The 20,224-nt window shown below is 45.9% G+C and overlaps 1 protein-coding gene across 1 annotated transcript in view; it reads left to right on the top strand.

Moving 5' to 3' along the window:
• PACS1 (phosphofurin acidic cluster sorting protein 1) overlaps nt 1–20,224 on the top strand; it is a 143,460-nt gene that overhangs the window by 96,701 nt on the left and 26,535 nt on the right. The window contains exon 2 of the mRNA XM_068976065.1: nt 8,645–8,732. Coding sequence (XP_068832166.1) covers nt 8,645–8,732 — 88 coding nt within the window. The remainder of the gene's footprint in view (nt 1–8,644; nt 8,733–20,224) is intronic.

The following is a 20,224-nucleotide window of genomic DNA, read 5'->3' as shown; positions in this document are numbered from 1 at the left end:
AGTATCATCTTTTAGGATTTGAAAGAGCTCAACTGGAATTCCATCACCTCCACTAGCTTTGTAGTGATGCTTCCTACAGCCCACTTGACTTTGCATTCCAGGATGTCTGTCTCTAGGTGAGTGATCACACCATTGTGGTTATCTGGGTCATGAAGATCTTTTTTGTATAGTTCTTCTGAAAGGTATACATATTAAGAATGTAATGCCTATTATGAAACTGCTCTCTAAAAATGAAAATCACTAATAGTTTTCATTCAGTACATTTAGAGTGCCTTTTCCCTATATTTCTCAACCCTGGGTCTCGCCACTTTTTCTCATTCTTTCAGTATGGTTGGTATTTTTATTTATCAGATTAGTAGTAAAATTAAATACCTGTTTATGTTTTTTCACCACTCCTTTTTCTGTGAATTGCCTGTTAATGTCCTCTGCCAATTTTTATTTTGAAGTTTTTTTCTATTGATTTGTAATAACTCTTTGCATATTAAAGTTTTGACATTTTATCATATCATAAATACTTTTCATTTTAGTTGTTAAAATCTTTAAATGTTTGGATACTTCTAAATTTCTGTTTTATTATTTACTTTATGGAAGTTTTTGATTTTTGTGTGTTTCAGTCAGTTCCTCTGTGGGTTCTGATTTGGTGTAATGCTTAGAAAGCCCTTCCCCACCAGAAGACTATTTTTTAAATTGTCCATATTTTCTTGTGATACTTTTATGGCTTTCTTTTTTCTATTTAAATCTTTAATCCATCTGAAATTTACTTTGAGTAAGGAATGAGATGGAGATTCATCATTGTTTTTGTTCAAATAGCTAGCCAGTTTTCTGATGCTATGTGTTAATTAATTTATCTATTTCTTACATACAATAAATTCTTATTTATACTTGGCCTAATTGTTTTTAATGTTTATTTACTTATTTATTTGGTCTTAGTTGAGGTATGCAGGCTCTGTAGTCGCAGAGCTCGGGCTCAGTTGCTCCACAGCCTGTGGAGTTAAGATCCCCAACCGGAAATTGAACCCGTGTTGCCTGCATTATAAGGTGGATTCATAGCCACTGGACCACAAGGGGCGGTTCCCTATACTCGGCCTAATTTTGGACTCTGTTCCCTTCCACTGATCTCTTTGTTTATTCTCTTCCCAACAACAAAGTATTTTCATTACTTCAGCTTTAGAATACATGTTAATATCCTGTTGGGTGTCGCCCTCTTCTTTATTCTTTTTTCCCTAGAAGAAAATCTTAAAACCTACAGAAATGTGGAAGAGTTTAGTGCAGCCCCATATATATTAATTTCCTGCATTCAGCAATTATTAAAATTCGGTCCCATTTTTTTTCTGAAGCACTTTGAAGTTAATTGGGAAGCCATTTCCTACTTGAATGCAGCAGGCATCTCTCCTTACTTTCCAATTATACTTAACTATTGGTTAGCGTTTGCATTAAGGAAACTTTTGATTTTCGTGTATTTAATATTTTCTTAATGACTCCACTAGCTTTTTGGTTCATTCTCTTGAGTTCTAGAACACAGTCACACACCTGCAAATGGGATAGCTTTGTCTCCTCCTTTCAGCTTTTCATATCATTTTTTTCTGATTACTTCACCCAGCTTTTCAGACCAGTTTTATATAAACAGCAGAGATAGGCCCATATATTGTTCCTGCCTCTGGTCTCTCAGCTTCCGTCCTCATGGTAACTATATGAAAAACATATATATTTAAAATCTATGTTAAGGAAGTATTTTTTTTAGGAAGTGTTTTTCTATTGTTCTTTTTCCAAGGGTCTTTTAAAAATTAGGAATCCGTGTTGAATTTTGCCAGATCCCTTTTCAGCATCTAATAAAGTAATTGTATTTTTTCTTTTGAGCTTACTAATGTGATAACGTGTATTAATAAGTGCCTAGTACTCAGCCATGCTTGCTTTGGGAGTCCTCCGTGGAAGGCGTATTTTTTTGTGTATTTTACTGGTTCTTGCCCCTGTTATTTTTAGCTGCACCGTGGAGGGTTTTGTTTGTTTTTGTTCTTCCCACACGTGCCCTCTGCCTCTCTCACTGAAACAACATGGATTGAGGGGCTGTCACAGTGAGGGGCTATAATTTAAGTGACTGGGGCTTGTCCGATGCTGATGGCATGCACCCTTTGTGAGCACTTCTGATGTGCCAGGCTCTGTGCTAAGTGCTTTCCGCATTTGTTAGTCCACACAGCAATTCTGTTTTATAGATGAGAAAGTGTACACTTAAGTCTCTTCTATATTACTAAGGAGCTGCACACTTGAGGTGTTTTTTTTGTTTGTTTGTTTGTTTTTGAGGGGAATCTGATCTTTTTCAAAAAATATTTATATATTTATTTGGCTGCGCCGAGTTTTAGTTGCAGAATATTGGATCTTAATTGTGGCATGTGGGGTCTTTTAGTTGTGGCATGCATGATCTAGTTCCCTGACCAGGGATCGAACCCTGGGCACCCTGTATTGCGAGCACGGAGTCTTAGCCCCTGGACCACTGGGGAAGTCCTAGACTTGAGAATTCTCAAGTCTGACTTTAATAGAAAAGCCTCTCCTCCCCACCTCACTCTGCTTCCTGTTTTCCCATCCAGAAGAGTCCCATCAAGGACTTTGTAGAACGAGGGGAAAACATTGTAAATCTTGTTGGCTTGTGCAAGTGATTGGCATTTATACCCTAAAGATAACTATATGCTGAATAGCTGAAAATTAGGGGTTTACCCATAACCCGGCGGTCCTCTGCTCCCCAGAGTCGCATCCAATAGCCTGGAGCACCTTCCTGGATTCTGTTTCTTGTTTGGGTCTAAGTTTTTCTCATCCTCTGGTGTTTCTCCATTTGAACAGTGCCTCGTGCCATCTGATTTCTTATGAGACAGTCAGAGACAGGAAATCTTTTCTTCTGTCATCCGTTCATGGTAAAATCTCCTCTCCTCTCTATCTCCTTCAGCCCATCTCTTCCACATTGTGCCTTTCAGGACGATGATTCAGTTGCTTTACTCTTTAAAAACCTGCTTTAGGGTTGCTCATTTTATCTTCGGTTCTTTTTTAAAGATTTGCTCACGTATGCGTTTATGTTGGCTGTGCTGGGTCTTCGTTGCTGTGCCCGGGCTTTTCTTTAGTTGTGGTGAGTGGGGGCTCCTCTCTGGCTGTGGTGTGTGAGCTTCTCACTGCCATGGCTTCTCGTGTTGCAGAGCGTGGGCTCTGGGGCACACGGGCTTCAGTCGTTGCAGCTCGTGAGTTCTAGAGCACAGACTCAGTAGCTGTGGTGCACAGGCTTAGTTGCCCCAAGGCGTGTGAGATCTTAGTTCCCGGAGCAAGGATCGAACCCCTGTCTCTGCATTGGCAGGCAGATTCTTAACCACTCAAGCACCTGGAAAGCCCTAAGGTTACTCATTTTAACATAATAACGCCTTCATTGCTGTGCGCAGACTTTTCTCTAATTGCAGTGCCTTAGCTTCACAGTCAAAATTATGCTATTTCATGTAAAATAATGAGTTCAGTATCTATATAGTCAAGTAACCTCATAAGCCATAAAAAACACTGCTCAGAAATTTACCTTTTGTGTTCTGGTTATTGAAGCTCATGCAGAATTCCACAGGTGCCATGTTAAAATGGAGACAGTTTTAGAAATGGAGAGTTAATCCCACAGAGGAAAAGCTTTCCCATAATTTTATTCTACTGGTGTGCTCTTTATCCTGATAAACGCAGGTTGGAGCGGGTAAGGCAGAGCTTGCTCTTCTCACTTTAGGATTAAAGATCTGCAGCGGGGGAGAAGCACAGCTTGCTCGTGTGACACAGCCATTTCTTGGGACAAAAGAGTAATCCAGGCCACTTGGCGTCTGGTCCAGCATTTATCTGCTCTGGTCCCACAAGGACCGTCCGTTTGATTCAGAGACAGGCTTTTCATTGTTTTGTTTCATCCAGATCTTTGTTTCTCCCTTTTTCTGGCCAAAATATGGCCACTGCACTGTTCGCTGATGGCCTGTCAGGAAGGAGATGGGGGCTGAGATGGAGTATGCGACTGTTTCTCTCCTGCTGAGCCCGTCCAGTTCCAGTTTCTTGGGAATAAGTTTGAAACAGCTGCTAAATGCAGACGGGGGATCATTTGTAGATATCACTTAAGGCTGTTTCTGTTTTATCTTACAGCAGAGCACAAACTAGAATAATTTAGAAGGTTTTTAAAGATTCTTAATGTATTTTTGTTCCCTTTGCTACCTAGTTGTCAAGCTTTCTTCTTTCTTCTTTCAGATTTAGTCCAATAGGATCTAAAAGAAAGCAATTTCTGGAGAGAATTTACTTGGGCTTAGATAACATATCCTTCCCGAAACCGTCGCTCCATTACTCATGATCTCCTTTTGTGTAATTTAGCGCTTGTATTATGTACGCACCGTTACATGTGTTGGCGAACTGTTGGATGTGCTTAATCCCCATCCTCTCAAGAACTGCTCAGAAGCAGAGATTATGCCATCAGTGTTCCTCTGACTTCATCTTCCTGTGCATATTTCCAAATGTTCCCATCCAAACCCCTGTGTGTTCAGCGATATATCCAGGGTTCAAACCGCTTTGCTCTGCTCCCAGGCTCCAGACACCTGTCACCTTAGTTTGGCACTACTGCCACTGCTGCCTCACTCTCCACGTCTTCCCCTTTTCTTCCTTTCATCCTGCCCTAGTAGAACAGCTGGAAGAAGCCTATTAAAATGTAAAACACGTCTCTCTCACCCAAAGCCTTTCTTACAGAGTAAGAGCCTAATCTTTACCGCTGTAGAACGGATGAAAGCAAGCATATGATCGAGGAAGGACTTGCTGCATAGGAAGTGTCCAACCAATAAAACGTGGGCTAACAGAAAGCCCTACAATCAGCCTCTGACTCAGTCTTGTGTTTGTTGAGACACCTTCAGTCAGAATGTCTTGCCGGGCTCAGTCATCCTCAGAACTCTATCTGGGGCTGTTTCAATCAGTATTGTGTGAGTGTGGATTTAAGGAGAAATGTGTCTCATTTAATCAGAGTTTTTCTATTAAGTTATATGTTGAAAATATTTACTTGTAATTAAAATAATTTCTTCTGATTGCCAGAGAAGTGCCTTGTACTGGTTTTAATTGACTTCTGGACTAAGATAAATTTAAGTTTGTGTCTTGGCTCAACCAGTTTCTTATGTGACCTTGGGCAAGTTTCTTAATCCTTCTCAACATCCTTGTCTGAACGATGGGTATAGTACCCACATCTTAGAATTATTGTAAGAGTTACATGAGAATAGGGGTTTTCCAGGTGGCTCACTGGTAAAGAATCTGCCTGTCAGTGCAGGAGATGGAGGAGACATGGGTTTAGTTCCCTAGGTGGGGAAGATCTGGAGGAGGAAATGGCAGCCCACGCCAGTACTCTTGCCGGGAGAAATCCTGTGGACAGAGGAGCCTGGCGGGCCACAGTCCGTGGGGTCGCAAAAGAGGCTGACACGACTGACGGAGCAGGCACTCATGCAGATGCTTAATGAGTTACAGACGTTTTTCTGATGCTTTGAAGAACTGGAATACATTTATGTCCCCACATCCCCTTGAGTGATACCATTAAAAGCAAACAACTGAAAGACCTATCGAACTCACTGCCAATAGTATGGAAATCATATGTGGTGTGTCTGGTTTCTGAGCAAACACTAAACACATCCAGTCTTGCTATTAATCATTGTTTTGTTACCTAAGGGACTGAATCATTCTTGGCTTTCTTGTTAACATCAGGTGCTGTGGCATACAGGTTTGTTTATTGATTCACCAAATATTTATTGGTCCGTAGTGTGTTTTTCCTTCCTGAAAAGGATTCCACCATAATACCTGCAATATTTTATATGTTGTGTGAAAGGAGAGATGGTCTGGAGTCTTATGGGGCATAAAATTGCTGAGGACAAGGAGTGTCATTGTCTTCCCTACCGGGCTGTCTTCACAAGGCTCCCAGCTCCCACCACTGCAGGCCTGGTGCTCAGGAGATGCTCACTCATGTGTGGAATGTGCTAGAGAGTGAAGGATGGCAAACAGAGGCAGAAACACACATGTTCCCAGTTCACCCCTGTGACTCTTCTTCTTACAGTGAGTTTATTTAGCACCAGCGCATCCATTTGTAGGTGCTTTGAAAGTGAAAGTGTTAGTCACTCAGTCGTGTCTGACTCTTTGCAACCCCACGGACTGTAGCCTGCTAGGCTCCTCCGTCCATGGAATTCTCCAAGCAAGAATACTGGAGTGGGTTGCCATTCCCTTCACCAGGGCATCTCCCCGACCCACGGATGGAACTTGGGTCTCCTGCATTGGCAAGTGGGTTCTTTACCATCTGAGCCACCAGGGAAGCCCCTGCTTTGAAAACAAACAAAAACATAACTTACCAGAAGCATTCGTAATTAGCAGCCTTAGATGAGGAACAAAATTGGGCATATCCAGTCTTCTATTTTGTTCATCCTTTCTTTTTCCTTTCCTTTTTCCTTCCCTTTCCTTGTGTTCTCTTTCCTTTCCAGCAAGGCTTGGAAATCAGCTAAACAGTGTAGTTAGTTACATTTCTTAATCGTCAACTATGTGAAGCATAGTAATCTCTTGGGTGTTGGCAGACCCAGAGTTCCTTTGGGCCGGCACATTTCTAGTCTGAAGCAGGAGAAACAAATGATGCTGTGGGTGGTCATTGATGGGGCCGGGGGCGGGGGGCAAGCATGAACCTGTGGTGATCCCTGCTTAACAAACCTGAATGTGTTTCAGGAGCACAAGGGCAGGAGCTCCAGTCGGTGGCGGAGCAGGCAGCCGTGTCAGGGAGGCCTCGGGGACGAGTGTATTAGCGCCAACAGCTGCTGTAACACGGACGTAGTGGCTTAAAACAAAACCCGCATTTATTTTCACGATTCTGGAGATCAAAAGTCCAAAATGGGTTTCACTGGGCCAAATTCAAGATGGTGGCATGGCTGCATTTCTTCTGGAGGCTCCAGGGAGTGTCGGTTTTCTTGCTTTCCCAGCATCTAGAGGCCACCTACATTCCATGGCCCCGACCCCGGGGGTTCTTCCATCTTCAGAGCCAGACACACATCACTCTGACTTCTGCTTCTGTGCTTACATCTCGTTCTTTGACTTCGGCCTTCCTGTCTCCCCCTTAGAAAGATTTATAAGACTAGTGACCCATCCAGACAATCGAGGATCACCTCGCCACCTCGGCATCCTTAACACCATCTTCGGAGTCCCTTTTGCCATGAAAAAGGTTTCCAGGTTCTGAGGATTAGGGGATATTATTTGCTTACCACGAGGAGACTGGAGTTCAGAATACAGCTCCGTCACTTACTGGCTGTGGGCATTTAGCTGAGTCATGACTGTTTAGAATCTGTTTCCTCTTCTGTGAGTATAGCAATGAACCTTCCCCACCCACCCACCCCACCCCCTTCACACACACACACACACACACACACACACACACACACACACACTCACAAACGGAGTCATGTTTTTGAGGTCTGGATGAAATAATACATATGAAAAGACCTGATAGACTTTCTTTTAGTTGATTTTGATTGTAACTCAAAGCAAAAGGAAAGAAAAAAATTTATTTGCTCCCTTCAGAAGTTATCAGATCTTAGCCAAGTGTTTGGGGCAAGGGTGAATTGAGTTCTGTTGATCTGAATTTGTTCCCCTTTTTTTTTTTCATGAATCTCTTCAACACATATTCTTGTTTACCTGGTTTTCCCTAGAGGCCCTGTTAGGAAGTTGTTAAACTTCATTAACAAATATTTGCCGAGTGGCCGTCCTGTGCCCTGCCCTTTGGTAGAAGGCCCAGAGGTGAGCGACTGTGGGCACCAGAGGAGCAGAGGTGATTTCAGCTTAGAGCATGAGGAGGGAGCACAAAGATGAGACGGACTGCGAAGCAGGGGGAGAATGAGCGCAGGACCGCGTCGGGGGCCTGAGGACCTGACTCAGGTCAGCAGCATCCGTGCCTCTCGGTCCTGCAGAGACAAGAGCAGAAGGACACGAACCACTCAGCCCAGGAGCCGAGAGGCAGCATCTGATGTTTCCCTCCCGGCTCCCCCTAGAAGTCCAGGGTTGTCCTGCCTTGGAGGCCAAGGTCGAGTCAGACTAGAGATGCTGAGACTCCAGAGTGAGGGACAGCCTGTTGCTTTTAATTAAGGGGCATGTCCTCATCACGGCCCTGAAGAGTTTCTGCGTGTTTGATGCCAGTTTGGCGGAAGTCGAACCTGTGGTCTTTGAAAGCATTTCCTGCCTTCTGGCTTCTGTTCTGTCTGTGTGGCTCATCTGCTTGTTGATACAGATTTGCATCTGTAGGTGTCTCGGGTGGGTAGACTGAAAGGTGGGGGAGGAGCTGGGCAAGCAAAGTAAACATCGATGCCCCCAACCCCGGTCTACTCCCCCCTCCCACCGAAACTGCTCCTGCATATTAGGAGTGAAAAGGCGTGGTGGTATTTGCTGGAGATAAAGGGACATCCACAGAAACTCATAGAATAATATACCTTTTGAGCAAGTACAAAAGTTAAATAAGAAGAGTGCTCTTTTACTGATGATGGACATGGTAAACCGTGTTCTAACTTTCTTCCTCTAGGTAAAGCAGCATTTCCGCAACAGATGGTGTATCTCTTTTCTCATAAGTTCCTTACCTTTGACTGGATCTTCTTTCTCTAAATTTTTCTAGGCTGTTCAGCTTGACCCTCAAGAAACTCGTCATGCTAAAAGAGATGGACAAAGATCTTAACTCGGTGGTCATCGCTGTGAAGCTGCAGGTGAGTTGAGCAGGATTGTTTGCTCAGGGCCCATGGAAGCTGGATAACCTTGTGCCCATGTCAGGGTTTCAGAGATGCTGGTAGGGGACCAGCATCCTTTGCTGAGTCCTTCACTCAGCAAAGAAGATGCAACTGTGGGAAGGCGGTCCAGCTCACGTGATACTGAATCCCACTTCTGCCCCTTAGTTAAAGCAGTCTCTTTAGGACTCAGTTCTTTGTCTGAAGGATAAAAGTGGCTCTCCCTGCCCTGCCTATTAACAGGATTAGCATGAAGATCAAGAAATTCAGAAATTACTAGGATGGCAAGTGTAGGTTTCGATCTTATTCCTGGGATTTCTGAGTATAAGCAGATATATGGGTTGGGGAGACAGCTTTGGCGGTTTTCCACAGGGTGAAAGAAATTTATAGGTTATTATTTCAGGCTTGACAGTTTAAAATTTACTGGGATATTTCATCTCTGAGTAATCCCCACATTTAATTCCTTGAACTCACTCATTATCTCCAAGGGACCCAAAATATTTCACCAAGATTCATATTCTAAGCATTCTGGAATTTCAGTTTCAGGAGAAACCGAGCCCCAGAAAGGTCAAGGGGTCTGTTTGTTGCCAGGTGATTTCCAAGCGGCAGAAGTAGAAAGCAGAGTTAAACTGCAACACAGGACCTTCCTTGACCGATGCCTTTTTAATGACGGGTCCCTCTACCTTACTGAGAGTCTGAAGAGCCTCTGGATCCATGAAATGATGGAATTCTCCAGCTTAAGAACAGTGTATTTGTGATTCATGGAGTTCTGTTTCTTGGAGAAATAGTGAGCTGTATGTCCACTCCCTACGAACCAGGATGTTTGGTTACTGGCTCTCCTGTTATGCAGCAGTTTTTTTGCTTCATTAAAACCCACGTCTGTAGCATTTTTCTAGTACATGAACCATACACTGAAGTCCTCAGTTCTCTTTCTGAGATAAATACATTATATTAATTTAGTCCTCGAAAGCTGAACCATTTCGGGACTGCCCTGGTGGCCCAGTGCAGCACTAAGGCTGCACCCCCGTGCAGGAGGCCCAGGTCAGGGAGCTGGGTCCCGCCTGCCACAACTCAAGGCCCGCATGCCCCGACTGAAGAGCCCCAGGGGGCAACTGAGACCTGGTGCAGCTGTGGGAATACAGACACATTAAAAACCACTCGAAACATTTTATTTTATTTTTTTTTAAATTTTGAAATCTTTAATTCTTACATGTGTTCCCAAACATGAACCCCCCTCCCACCTCCCTCCCCATAACATCTCATTGGGTCATCCCCATGCACCAACCCCAAGCATGCTGTATCCTGCGTCAGACATGGACTGGCGATTCAATTCTTACATGATAGTATACATGATAGAATGCCATTCTCCAAAATCATCCCACCCTCTCCCTCTCCCTCTGAGTCCAAAAGTCCGTTATACACAGCTGTGTCTTTTTTCCTGTCTTGCATACAGGGTCGTCATTGCCATCTTTCTAGATTCCATATATATGTGTTAGTATACTGTATTGGTGTTTTTCTTTCTGGCTTAATTCACTCTGTATAATCGGCTCCAGTTTCATCCATCTCATCAGAACTGATTCAAATGAATTCTTTTTAATGGCTGAGTAATACTCCATTTACTCCTTGTGATTTCTGCGTGTCACTTACATTGAAACTCCCTGTTCATCTCGGTGCATAGTGACTTTGGTCACTAGGTCGTGTCCAACTCTTGCAACCTCATGAACTATAGCCCGCCAGGCTCCTCTGGCCATGGAATTCTCCAGGCAAGAGTACTGGAGTGCGTTGCCATTTCCTTCTCCAGGGGATCTTCCCCATGAAGGAATTGAACCATCTATTGCATTGCACGGAGGAGCCTGGTAGGCTGCAGTCCGTGGGGTCGCTAAGAGACAGACCTGATTGAGCGACTTCACTTTCACTTTTCATTTCCGTGCATTGGAGAAGGAAATGGCAACCCACTCCAGTGTTCTTGCCTGGAAAATCCCAGGGATGGGGGAGCCTTGTGGGCTGCCGTCTATGGGGTGGCACCAAGTCAGACATGACTGAAGTGATTTAGCAGCAGCGGCAGCAGCTATTGCGTTGCAGGCAGATTCTTTAATCTAATGTGGTGAGTCAGAGGTTAAAGCGTCTGCCTGCAATGCAGGAGACCTGGGTTCGATCCCTGGGTCGGGAAGATCCCCTGGAGAAGGAAATGGCAACCCACTCCAGTATTCTTGCCTGGAGAATCCCATGGACGGAGGAGCCTGGTGGGCTACAGTCCATGGGGTCGCAAAGAGTTGGACACGACTGAGCAACTCCACTTTCCCTTTTCAGATTCTTTACCATCTGAGGTACCAGGGAAGCCCTTTAGTCACTAAGTTGTGTCCAGCTCTTGCAACCCCATGAACTGTAGCCCACCCGGCTCCTCTGTCCATGTGGTTTCCCAGGCAAGAATACTGCAGTGAGTTGCCATTTCCTTCTCCAGGTGATCTTCCCAGACCCAGGGATTTTTAACCCAGGTCTCCTGCATTGGCTGGCGGATTCCCTACCACCTAAGCCACGAGAGATAATTCCTCCCAATTCTGTGAGAAGTTTCTAGATACCATGAGTTGAAAAAGCAAGTGAGGGGCCATGATGGGCAAGTGGAAACTTGTGGTGTCTTTTCCTCCTTTCCCAATTTTGCACTCGTTTCTAGGTCATGGGCAGTGTTCCAGTTTTCAGGAATTATTTCCTTTGCTAAAAGCCAGTGCTTTCCAGTGCAAACACTGTTGGTGTGGTTTGGAAAGTTCCCTGCTGTTTTTGCCTTCCCCGCAGTTAAACGCCTTTGCCAAAAGAAATAATTTCTTTTCTTTCCTAATCAAATATTTAACATTCTGTAAAATTTTAAATTATACCCAAAAACTACAAATAATCTGAAATTTTTTGCTCGACTTCCAAGCAGCTGAAAGTAATTACAGATGTTAACACATTCATTTATCCAGCCACTTATTTATTCATTTACACATTCATCTAATACATATTTATGGAGCACCTGTTATAGGCTGAGTGTTGTTCTAGGCACAGGGGATTCAGCAGCAAACAGAACAGACCCAAACTCCTGCCTTTAAGGACCTTTACCTGCTGATAGAGCAGCTGTCCTCAAAATAGGGTCTGCAGAGCCTGGGCTCCCCAAGACCCCCTAACAGGATACAGGAGGTCAAAACTGTTCTCATGATAGTACTGTGACTTTACTTGGCCTTTCCACCTTGTCGACATTTGCACTGAAATTACAAGAGCAGTGGTTGATGAAACTGTTGCAGGAAGTGGGACCTCCTCCAGGGACCGAGAGCAGGCTCTTGTCTAACACTCGGAAATGGATTGTCGGAGGAGGAGATACACGTGCTGAAAAAGCAGACTACTGGGAAGAGATGCCTGGTCGGAGAGCAACAGGGAAAGGGAATCCAGGAGGACCGCTCTGCCACGTGGGTCGCAGCCTCGGGTTTTATGGTGATGGGATTAGTTTCCAGGTTGTCTCTGGCCAATCATTCTGACTCAGGGTGCTTCCAAGAGTTGGGGGGGGGGGGAGGCGGGGCGCCGCATGCATCACTCAGCCAAGATGGATGCCAGCGAGGGGGACCTGGGATGTTGGTACAACATACAGTCTGGTGTCTCCTTTTGACCTTTCACAAATTCTTCCGGTGGGTGCTGGCTTGTTAGTTCCTTACCAAGACCGCCTGTCGTAAAATAACTCCTGCGAGTGGCTGCTGTGGCCCCTGGACAGGGTGGGCAGTTTGAGTCAGTGTGTCCTGTAACAAAACAGCTGGCCCTTCCTTCACACCAGGCGGCCTCCCCAGCGTGTCAGCAGTCATCGTGTGTCCACCATTGCAGACTGCAAGGAAGAGGAGAAAGGCCAGGTTTGCTTAAGAATGTCCTCGAAGAAGAACAGTAAGAATTGTTCATTTATTTTGTCTCAGCCCTGGAGCACACACCTTCTGAATAGTCTGCATGATGAAATGGAAACGTGCACACAGCGCTCCTGCTTCACGGAGGAAGCTGCCCGATGACTGAGCTGTGTCTTGAAGTAGCTGCTATTTCACAGAACACCGTTCTTATCAAAAGAAGGGCTTAAAGACAAACTCTTACTCAGACTCAGGAATTTGGAAGATTGTTTCTTGAAAATGAACAATGTGAGCCTGTCACTTCGAGGGGAGACAACTGAGAATATTTTTTGGCCAGTAAAATAAATGACATTTGAGTTTTCAAGTGAAGATTAGAATTATATATTTATGTGTGTGTATATATATACGTGTGTGTATATATATGTATGTGTATACGTGTGTATACACACACACCCATTGGACCATCAGGGAATGCCCAACAATCTACCAAGAATTTCTCTATTTAAAAAAGAAGCTTTTAAAACACTAGTAACCTAATTTTTAATACATTAAGACTCATTAATGGGTATTTTTATGTGTCATAAATAATGGTACTATGAAAGTGAAAGTTTTAGTTGCTTAGTTGTGTCTGACTCTTTGTGACCCCATGGACTATGGACCACCAGGCTCCTCTGTCCCTAGAACTTTCCAGGAGTGGGTAGTCATTCCTTTCTCCAGGGAACTTCCCAACCCAGGGATCAAACCTGTGTGTCCCGCATTGCAGGCGGATTCTTTGCCATCTGAGCCACCAAGCCAATCCCAAATGTCAGTGGTACTATAGTATCAGACACAAACTGTTTTGCTTCTATACTGCAAATGAAGATATACGATTCTACAGATTTAAAAAGATACTGAAGATAATTTTGAATTTGGACCCAAGTTGGTAGTGCCTGGCACCTGGAAGAATCAAATTCTGGGACCCACGAGGGGCCGAATCTTTGCTGGAAGGCAGTAAAGACGAGACTGGTACTGTGCTGGGCTCTGAAAGTGCCAGAGCTGGCTGTGACCTTGTAAGCTGCTCTGCATCTGCGTCCTCTTACCCCCGCACACGGGTTCACGTTCACAAGTTTGCGGTTCAGATAATGCATTTGGGATGGAAACGTTTATGGGTATTCACAGCACACATTTAGATAGTGAGAGTTCAGATGATGAGGGCCGCTGCTGTTGGGAGGCGATGACACGTCCCAGTGGGGGTGGGGGGACAAATAAATAAAATATGCAGTCAAGAGGATGGAGCACGCCCAGGGGTGGAGGAAGTTACCAGTCATATGTGGTGGTCACAGGTGGCCTCACTGAGAAGATGGCTTTCATGCAGGGACTTTGAAGAAGGTGAGGGAGGAAGCTGTGGGTGGAAGGAGAAGCCAGGGCAAGGCCCTGAGCAGGGAGGTGCTGGCAGGATGGAGAGAAGGGGGGAGCTGGAGGGGAGTGAGAGGAAGAGGAGGGGAGGGCAAAGAGATCGGGGGATGGGGTGTATGCCGCGCCAGCAAGGTCTCTGGCTTTTGTTCTGTGTGAATTGGGTTTGGATTTTCTGTTTATTTTTTGGCTGCTCCGAAGCATTTGTGGTTCAGTCACTGAGTCGTGTCTGACTCTGTGACCCCATGGACTGCAGCATGCCAGGCTTCCTGTCTTCACCATCTCCTGGAGCTTACTCAGACTCAGTGCTGTTGAGTCGGTGATGCCATCCAACTGTCTCATCCTCTGTCACCCCCTTCTCTTCCTGCCTTCAGTCTTTTTCTCAGCATCAGAGTGTTTTCCAGTGAGTCAGCACTTCACATCAAGTGGCTAGAATATGGGGGCTTCAGCTTCAGCATCAGTCCCCTAAGTGAATATTTAGGATTGGTTTTCTTTAGGACTGACTGGTTTGATCTCCTTGCAGTCCACGGGACTCTCAAGAATCTTCTCTAGCACCAGTTTGAAAGCATCAATTCTCTGATGCTCGGCCTTCCTTATGGTCCAACTCTCACATCCATACATGACTACTGTTTGAAAAACCATAGCTTTGACTAGACGGGCCTTTGTTGGCAAAGTGATGTCTCTGCTTTTTAATATGCTGTCTGGGTTTGTCATAGCTTTTCTTCCAAGGAGCAAGCATCTTCTGATTTCATGGCTGCAGTCACCATCTGCAGGGATTTTGGAGCCCAAGAAAATAAAGTCTGTCACTGTTTCCAGTGTTTCCCCATTCCTCAACCAAGGATCGGACCCATACTCCCTGCACCCCTGCGTTGGAAGTGCAGAGTCTTAACCACTGGACCACCAGGGAGTCTCAACTTGGAGGGTTTTGAACAGAGAAGTGATAGGATCGTTCTGGCTGTTGTGTGGAAAACAGGCTGTCAGTGAGAAAGAGGAATCAAGAAGATCAGCTGATAGGCTCTGACAGCGATTCTGGCAAGAGATGAGGGCGGCACCCGAGCTTTGGCCTCAGCAACTGGAAGGGTGGAGATGCCTTTAAGTGAGATGGGGAAGCCTGTGGGTGAAGCTGGTTTAGGGGGAAAGATCCAGAATTCAGCCCATCACGTTGTGTCTGTGGTGGCTGTTAAACATCCTAGGAGAGATATTGAACAGACAGTTGACTGTGTGAGTTTAGAATTTGGGAAAGAGCGGTCTGGGAGAGAGACAGTTTGGAGAGTCGTCAGCTTATCTGAGACCAGAAGATGGATGAACTCCTCGGGACTGGAGGGAGCGGATACAGAGAAGAGAGCCTGTCTAGAGATCGAGGCCGAGGGACTCCATCACTGGGACATCAGGAAGGAAAGGAAGGACCCGACCTGGGGACCAGGAAAGAGCAGCTGAGGGCGAGAGGAAATCCAGGAAAGTTTGGTGTGCAGGAGGCCACGGGAAGGAAGAGGGGCCGGAGAGGGAGTGACAGGCCCTGTCAGAACTCAGATCAGTGGAGGAAGAGGAGTCCCCCGTGGAGGTTCTCAGAGACTCTGAGGGTGGCAGCCATGGTGGGAATGGTGCAGGTAGGAGGGCTGACGGAGCGCAGCTAGGAGACAACGAGAGAGGTCTTCAAGAGCAAAAATAGACGGCTCTTGAGGAGTTTGCTCTAACAGGAAGGTGAAGGGTGGGGCGGTACCCAGCAGGGCATGTGGGGACAAGAGAGGATTTTTTTTTTTTAATGAGAGAAATATCAGTAGCCTGTTTGCTAATGGAAATGATCCAGAAGAGAGCAAAGTTGACTGTATGGGAGAGGGAAGAATGACTGGAAGAGCCTCTTGGAGTCAGTGAGCAGGAGGTGAGAGGTGGGGCGGGGGATGGAAGTGGGAGCCCCGCAGTGTGACCGAGGGGAGGAAATGTGGCCACACAGACGTGGCCAGGAGCTCGTGTGGCAGCGGCTCTTCTCCTGTCACTCCAGTTTTCTCGGCACAGTGGGCATCACGGCTGTTAGCTCAGCGTGAAGGGAGGGGTGGGGAGGTGTTTGGGGCATGAGGATGGAGTGAAGGGGCGAGTTCCTAGACTGGGGAAAATGAAATGTGATCACCGGTCAGCCCTGCAGGCCCACGTCACGTTTGGGATCATAAAGGCAAAGTCAGAACAGAGAGCAGATCACCTGAATTCTCTCCAGGCGTGTTCAGCTTGTGCCGCCAGATTTATACAACATTGGAATCCACCTGGTGAGCACGGAGAACAGCAGCGGGCAGAGGCCCTTGGGGGTGGGCAGGGACTGCTTGTCCAGACAGTGGCATTTCAGCCGAGCAATGAGCAGAGGGGACAGCGGGCATGAGGAGGAGTGAAACACGGGAGGATCAGTGGGTCGTAGGCCTGGTGGGTTTGAAGGATTATTGCTGACACACCAGAGAGGATGAGCTCGAAAGAACAGGAAGTGGGGGTCAGAGACTAGGCCATGTGACATAGAAGATTCAGTCATCAGTATCAGTAATGACAAGGTCCAGAGTGTGATCAAGTGGGTGCAGGACTTGGACAAGGATGAGGATGAGACCTCTGGTAGAGGGGTTTAGAGGCTGGAATGTCCAAAAGTGCACGTGTCAAAACCGTGAACTGTTAGGGTGGGAGGGGTGCTGGGGAGAGGAACAGCGCATGATGGACTGAAGTCAGGAAATGAGCACGGGGCTTCCTTGGTCCAGCGGCTACGAATCTGCCTTCCAGTACAGGGGGCGTGGGTTTGATCTAGGAACATTCCACATGCTGGGGTGCAGCTAAGCCCATGTGCCTCAACTCCCGAAGCCTGGTGGTACCTTAGAGCCCATGCTCTGCAACAAGAGAAGCCACCGCAATAAGGCCTCGCGTCACAGCAAGAGAAAGCCCAAGCACAGAAATGAAGACCCAGCACAGCCAAAATTTAATTAATTTTTTAAAAAAGACTCAACACAGCCAAAAATAAATGCTCCTTGGAAGAAAAGCTATGACAAACCTAGACAGAGTATTAGAAAGCAGAGACATTACCTTGCCGACAAAGGTCTGTATAGTCAAAGCTATGGTTTTTCCAGTAGTCATGTATGGATGTGAGAGTTGGCCGAGCACCAAAGAACTGATGCTTTTGAACTGTGATGTTGGAGAAGATTCTTGAGAGTCCCTTGGATCAAACCACAGTCCACACAGATCAAATCAGTCAGTCTTAAAGGAAATCAATCCTGAATATTCATTGGAAGGACTGATGCGGAAGCTGAAGCTCCCATACTTTGGCCACCGATGTGAAGACCTGATTCACTGCAAAAGACCCTCATGCTGGGAAAGACTGAAGGCAGGAGGAGAAGGGGACGACAGAGGATGAGATAGTTGGATGGCGTCACCGACTTAACGGATGAGTTTGAGCACTCTGGGAGATGGTGAAGAACAGGAAAGCCGGGCATGCTGCAGTCTGTGGGGTCACAAAGAGTCAGACATGACTGAGTGACTGAAGAACAACAACAAAAATTTGAAAAAAGAAAGAAAGAACAATAACAGCCAAGAAGAGAGGCAGTGGCAGCAGCTCAGAGTGGGACTGGGGGGAGGTGGAAGGGAGAGTGTTCTGGAGCTGATGCTGAGGAGCAGGGAGGACTCCCTCCCACCGCCAAGCCCCGCGGTCACACCTAGAAGCAGCAGAGGGGGCAGGGTTTCTCAGCAGTTTCCTGGGGCTGTCCTGTGCCCTGCAGGCTGGTCAGCAGCAGCCCAGGCCTCTCCCCTCTAGAAACATCACACGCACACACACACAGTCCCACTGATAACAGTGAAAAATATCTGTAAACATTGCCAAATGTCTCCTACCCCTGGTTGAAACCACTGCTATATATAAACCACATTTTGGATTCTTAACATTTCTCAGATTCATTGTCCAGAGACTTCTTCAATCCTAAGAGCCTAAATAAATTCAGGTGAAAACTTTGTCAAGACTCTTGGTCATAATAGAGGTTACAAAAAGTGTTACCTAACACATGAAGCAGAGTTTCCTTTATTATTATTATTATTTGTTGTTGTTGTTTAGTTGCTACGTTGTGGATTGTAGCCCACCAGGCTTCTCTGTCCATGCTGATTCCCTAGGCAAGAATACTGCAGTGGTTTCCATTCCCTTCTCCAGGTTATTATTTTTAATTGGCATAATGGTATTCTAATTATAAAAGCATTGTGAAATGTTACATTTAGGAAATTTTTCTTTCTGCATTATACAAAACCTGCATTTTATAAAAGCAAAAATTAGAGATATGTAAGAAACCTAAAAGTTAAAACTAAAAGTTTTTCATTTCTAAAGGCCCACAGCAGAATACCTACTCCAGTATAGCAGAATAACTTCACCACCTTGAATTAGAAAAAGATTTCTTAGCTAGGACCCAGAATCCACTAACCATAAAAGAAAAAAAAAAGATCAAAATTAAATACTTCATCAAAAGATATGAATAGGCAAGAAAATATTTACTATTCATGTATCTGGCAAATTCTTGTACAAATTAAAAAAACAATCGAGTAACACGATGAACAACATAGGCAAAGAAGTCTGATCAGGCTCGTCATAAATGGAGATTTACAAACCTCAGATAAATGGCTGGGAGGGCGCTACTGGGGATGAGTCATCTGGGAGACGCAAAGTGCCGCGGAGTGGTCCTTTGCACATGCGCAGTAGAGTCCACGTGTCCTGGACCGACCACGCCCATTGCCCGGGAGTTGCACACTCTGCAGCTGCAGGTGGGAAATGGCACCAGCGCTTTAGAAATAGGTCTAGTCGTTTCTCATAAAGCTACAAGTGCGTCTACCCTGAGGCCCAGCCATCCCTCTCCTAGGGGTCCAAGAAAAGGAAAACACCTCCACACAGACTTGTTACAGGAGTGGCAGCTTTGGGACTTCCCTGCTAGTCCAGTGGTTGAGAATCCACCTGCCAATGCAACTGCACGCGGGTTTGAGCCCCAGCAGGGGAACTAAGGCCCTGAATGTTGCAGGGCAGCTGAGTCCCGTGCACTGCTACTGGAGCCAGAACGCCGGCGCTGGAGGGCCTGTGCACCACAGCCAAAGAGCCCACACACAGCAACCAAGACCTGCTGCAACCAAAGACAACACAGAAATAAACATGAAAAGCAGAATGGCAGCCTTAGCCATAGTGATTGCTAACCAGAAACGCCCCAAGTGTGACTGTTCAGCAACAGGACAGTGGGAGCAGCGCTGGTACCTTCGTGGGACAGAATTCTGCTTGGCAGTCCAAGGGAACGTGATTCAGGCAACAGCCTGTGTGAACCTCCGACACATTATAAATGCTGAGCAGAAGAAGCCCAGCCAGATAGTCCCCGCCGTGCGGCTCCATTTATGTGGAATTCTAGAGCAGGAAAGATAGGTCTCTGGTGAGAGGAGTCAGCGGCACTCACCTCTGAGAAGGGGTGCAGGATTGACTGGGGGGTGGGGTCCAAGGGATTTTCCCGGAGTGGTAGAGATCTTGTACAGCTTGATACAGATGTGGGCTACACCGGTGTAACGTTTACTAACTTGTCCATCGATGTGCTGGAGGTCTGGTCACTTCACCGTTTTAAGTTAAACTTAATTTTTACAAATTTACTGTCATTCCTCAGCCCCTCCAACTGGTCTCTTTTTACTTTGAGGAACAGTTTAGCCCAACTTTATTCTTCTTTAAGAACAAAAAAAACTGGGTGTCTAACCCAGTGCAAGGTTTAGTGGGGACATACTTAAGGCAAAAGTTCTGGGAAAAAATTGTATCAAAGCTGAGACTGGGAAGATGAGTTGGTGAGCTGTGTATGGAAGCATGACAGAGGACCCAGGAAGAGAAAGCAGCATGCCGAAAGGACCAGGGAGAGGACAGCGTGGCCGGTCAGATGGGAGGAGGGTGGCTGGGGAGCCTCGGGGAGAACTGCCACGCCTTGGGGTGAACTGCCATGCTTTGGGGTGCCACCATGCTGCCTCTCCCTCAGGGGCAGTGGGAAAGGAGAACTCGGGTGCAGTAACACGTCATTTTAATGTGAAAACCCTTTGTAAACAGCATAATACATGTAAAATCATGTCTATGGTAGTGGCTTGATTTTAATCAAGTACAGCCAAGACTGATGGAACATCTGAACTGGTAAGATTCTTCAGAGTTTAGGTGTTGTTTGTAAGCATAGTCTTTGTTTTGGTCTGATTTTTGGTGATGCAGCTTTGACCTATTTTGTC

Source organism: Capricornis sumatraensis, chromosome 8 (genome assembly GCF_032405125.1).
Source record: "Capricornis sumatraensis isolate serow.1 chromosome 8, serow.2, whole genome shotgun sequence".
NCBI lineage: Eukaryota > Metazoa > Chordata > Mammalia > Artiodactyla > Bovidae > Capricornis > Capricornis sumatraensis.
Note: the sequence above shows the minus strand (reverse complement) of the source record. Positions and strands in the feature narration are given on the sequence as shown.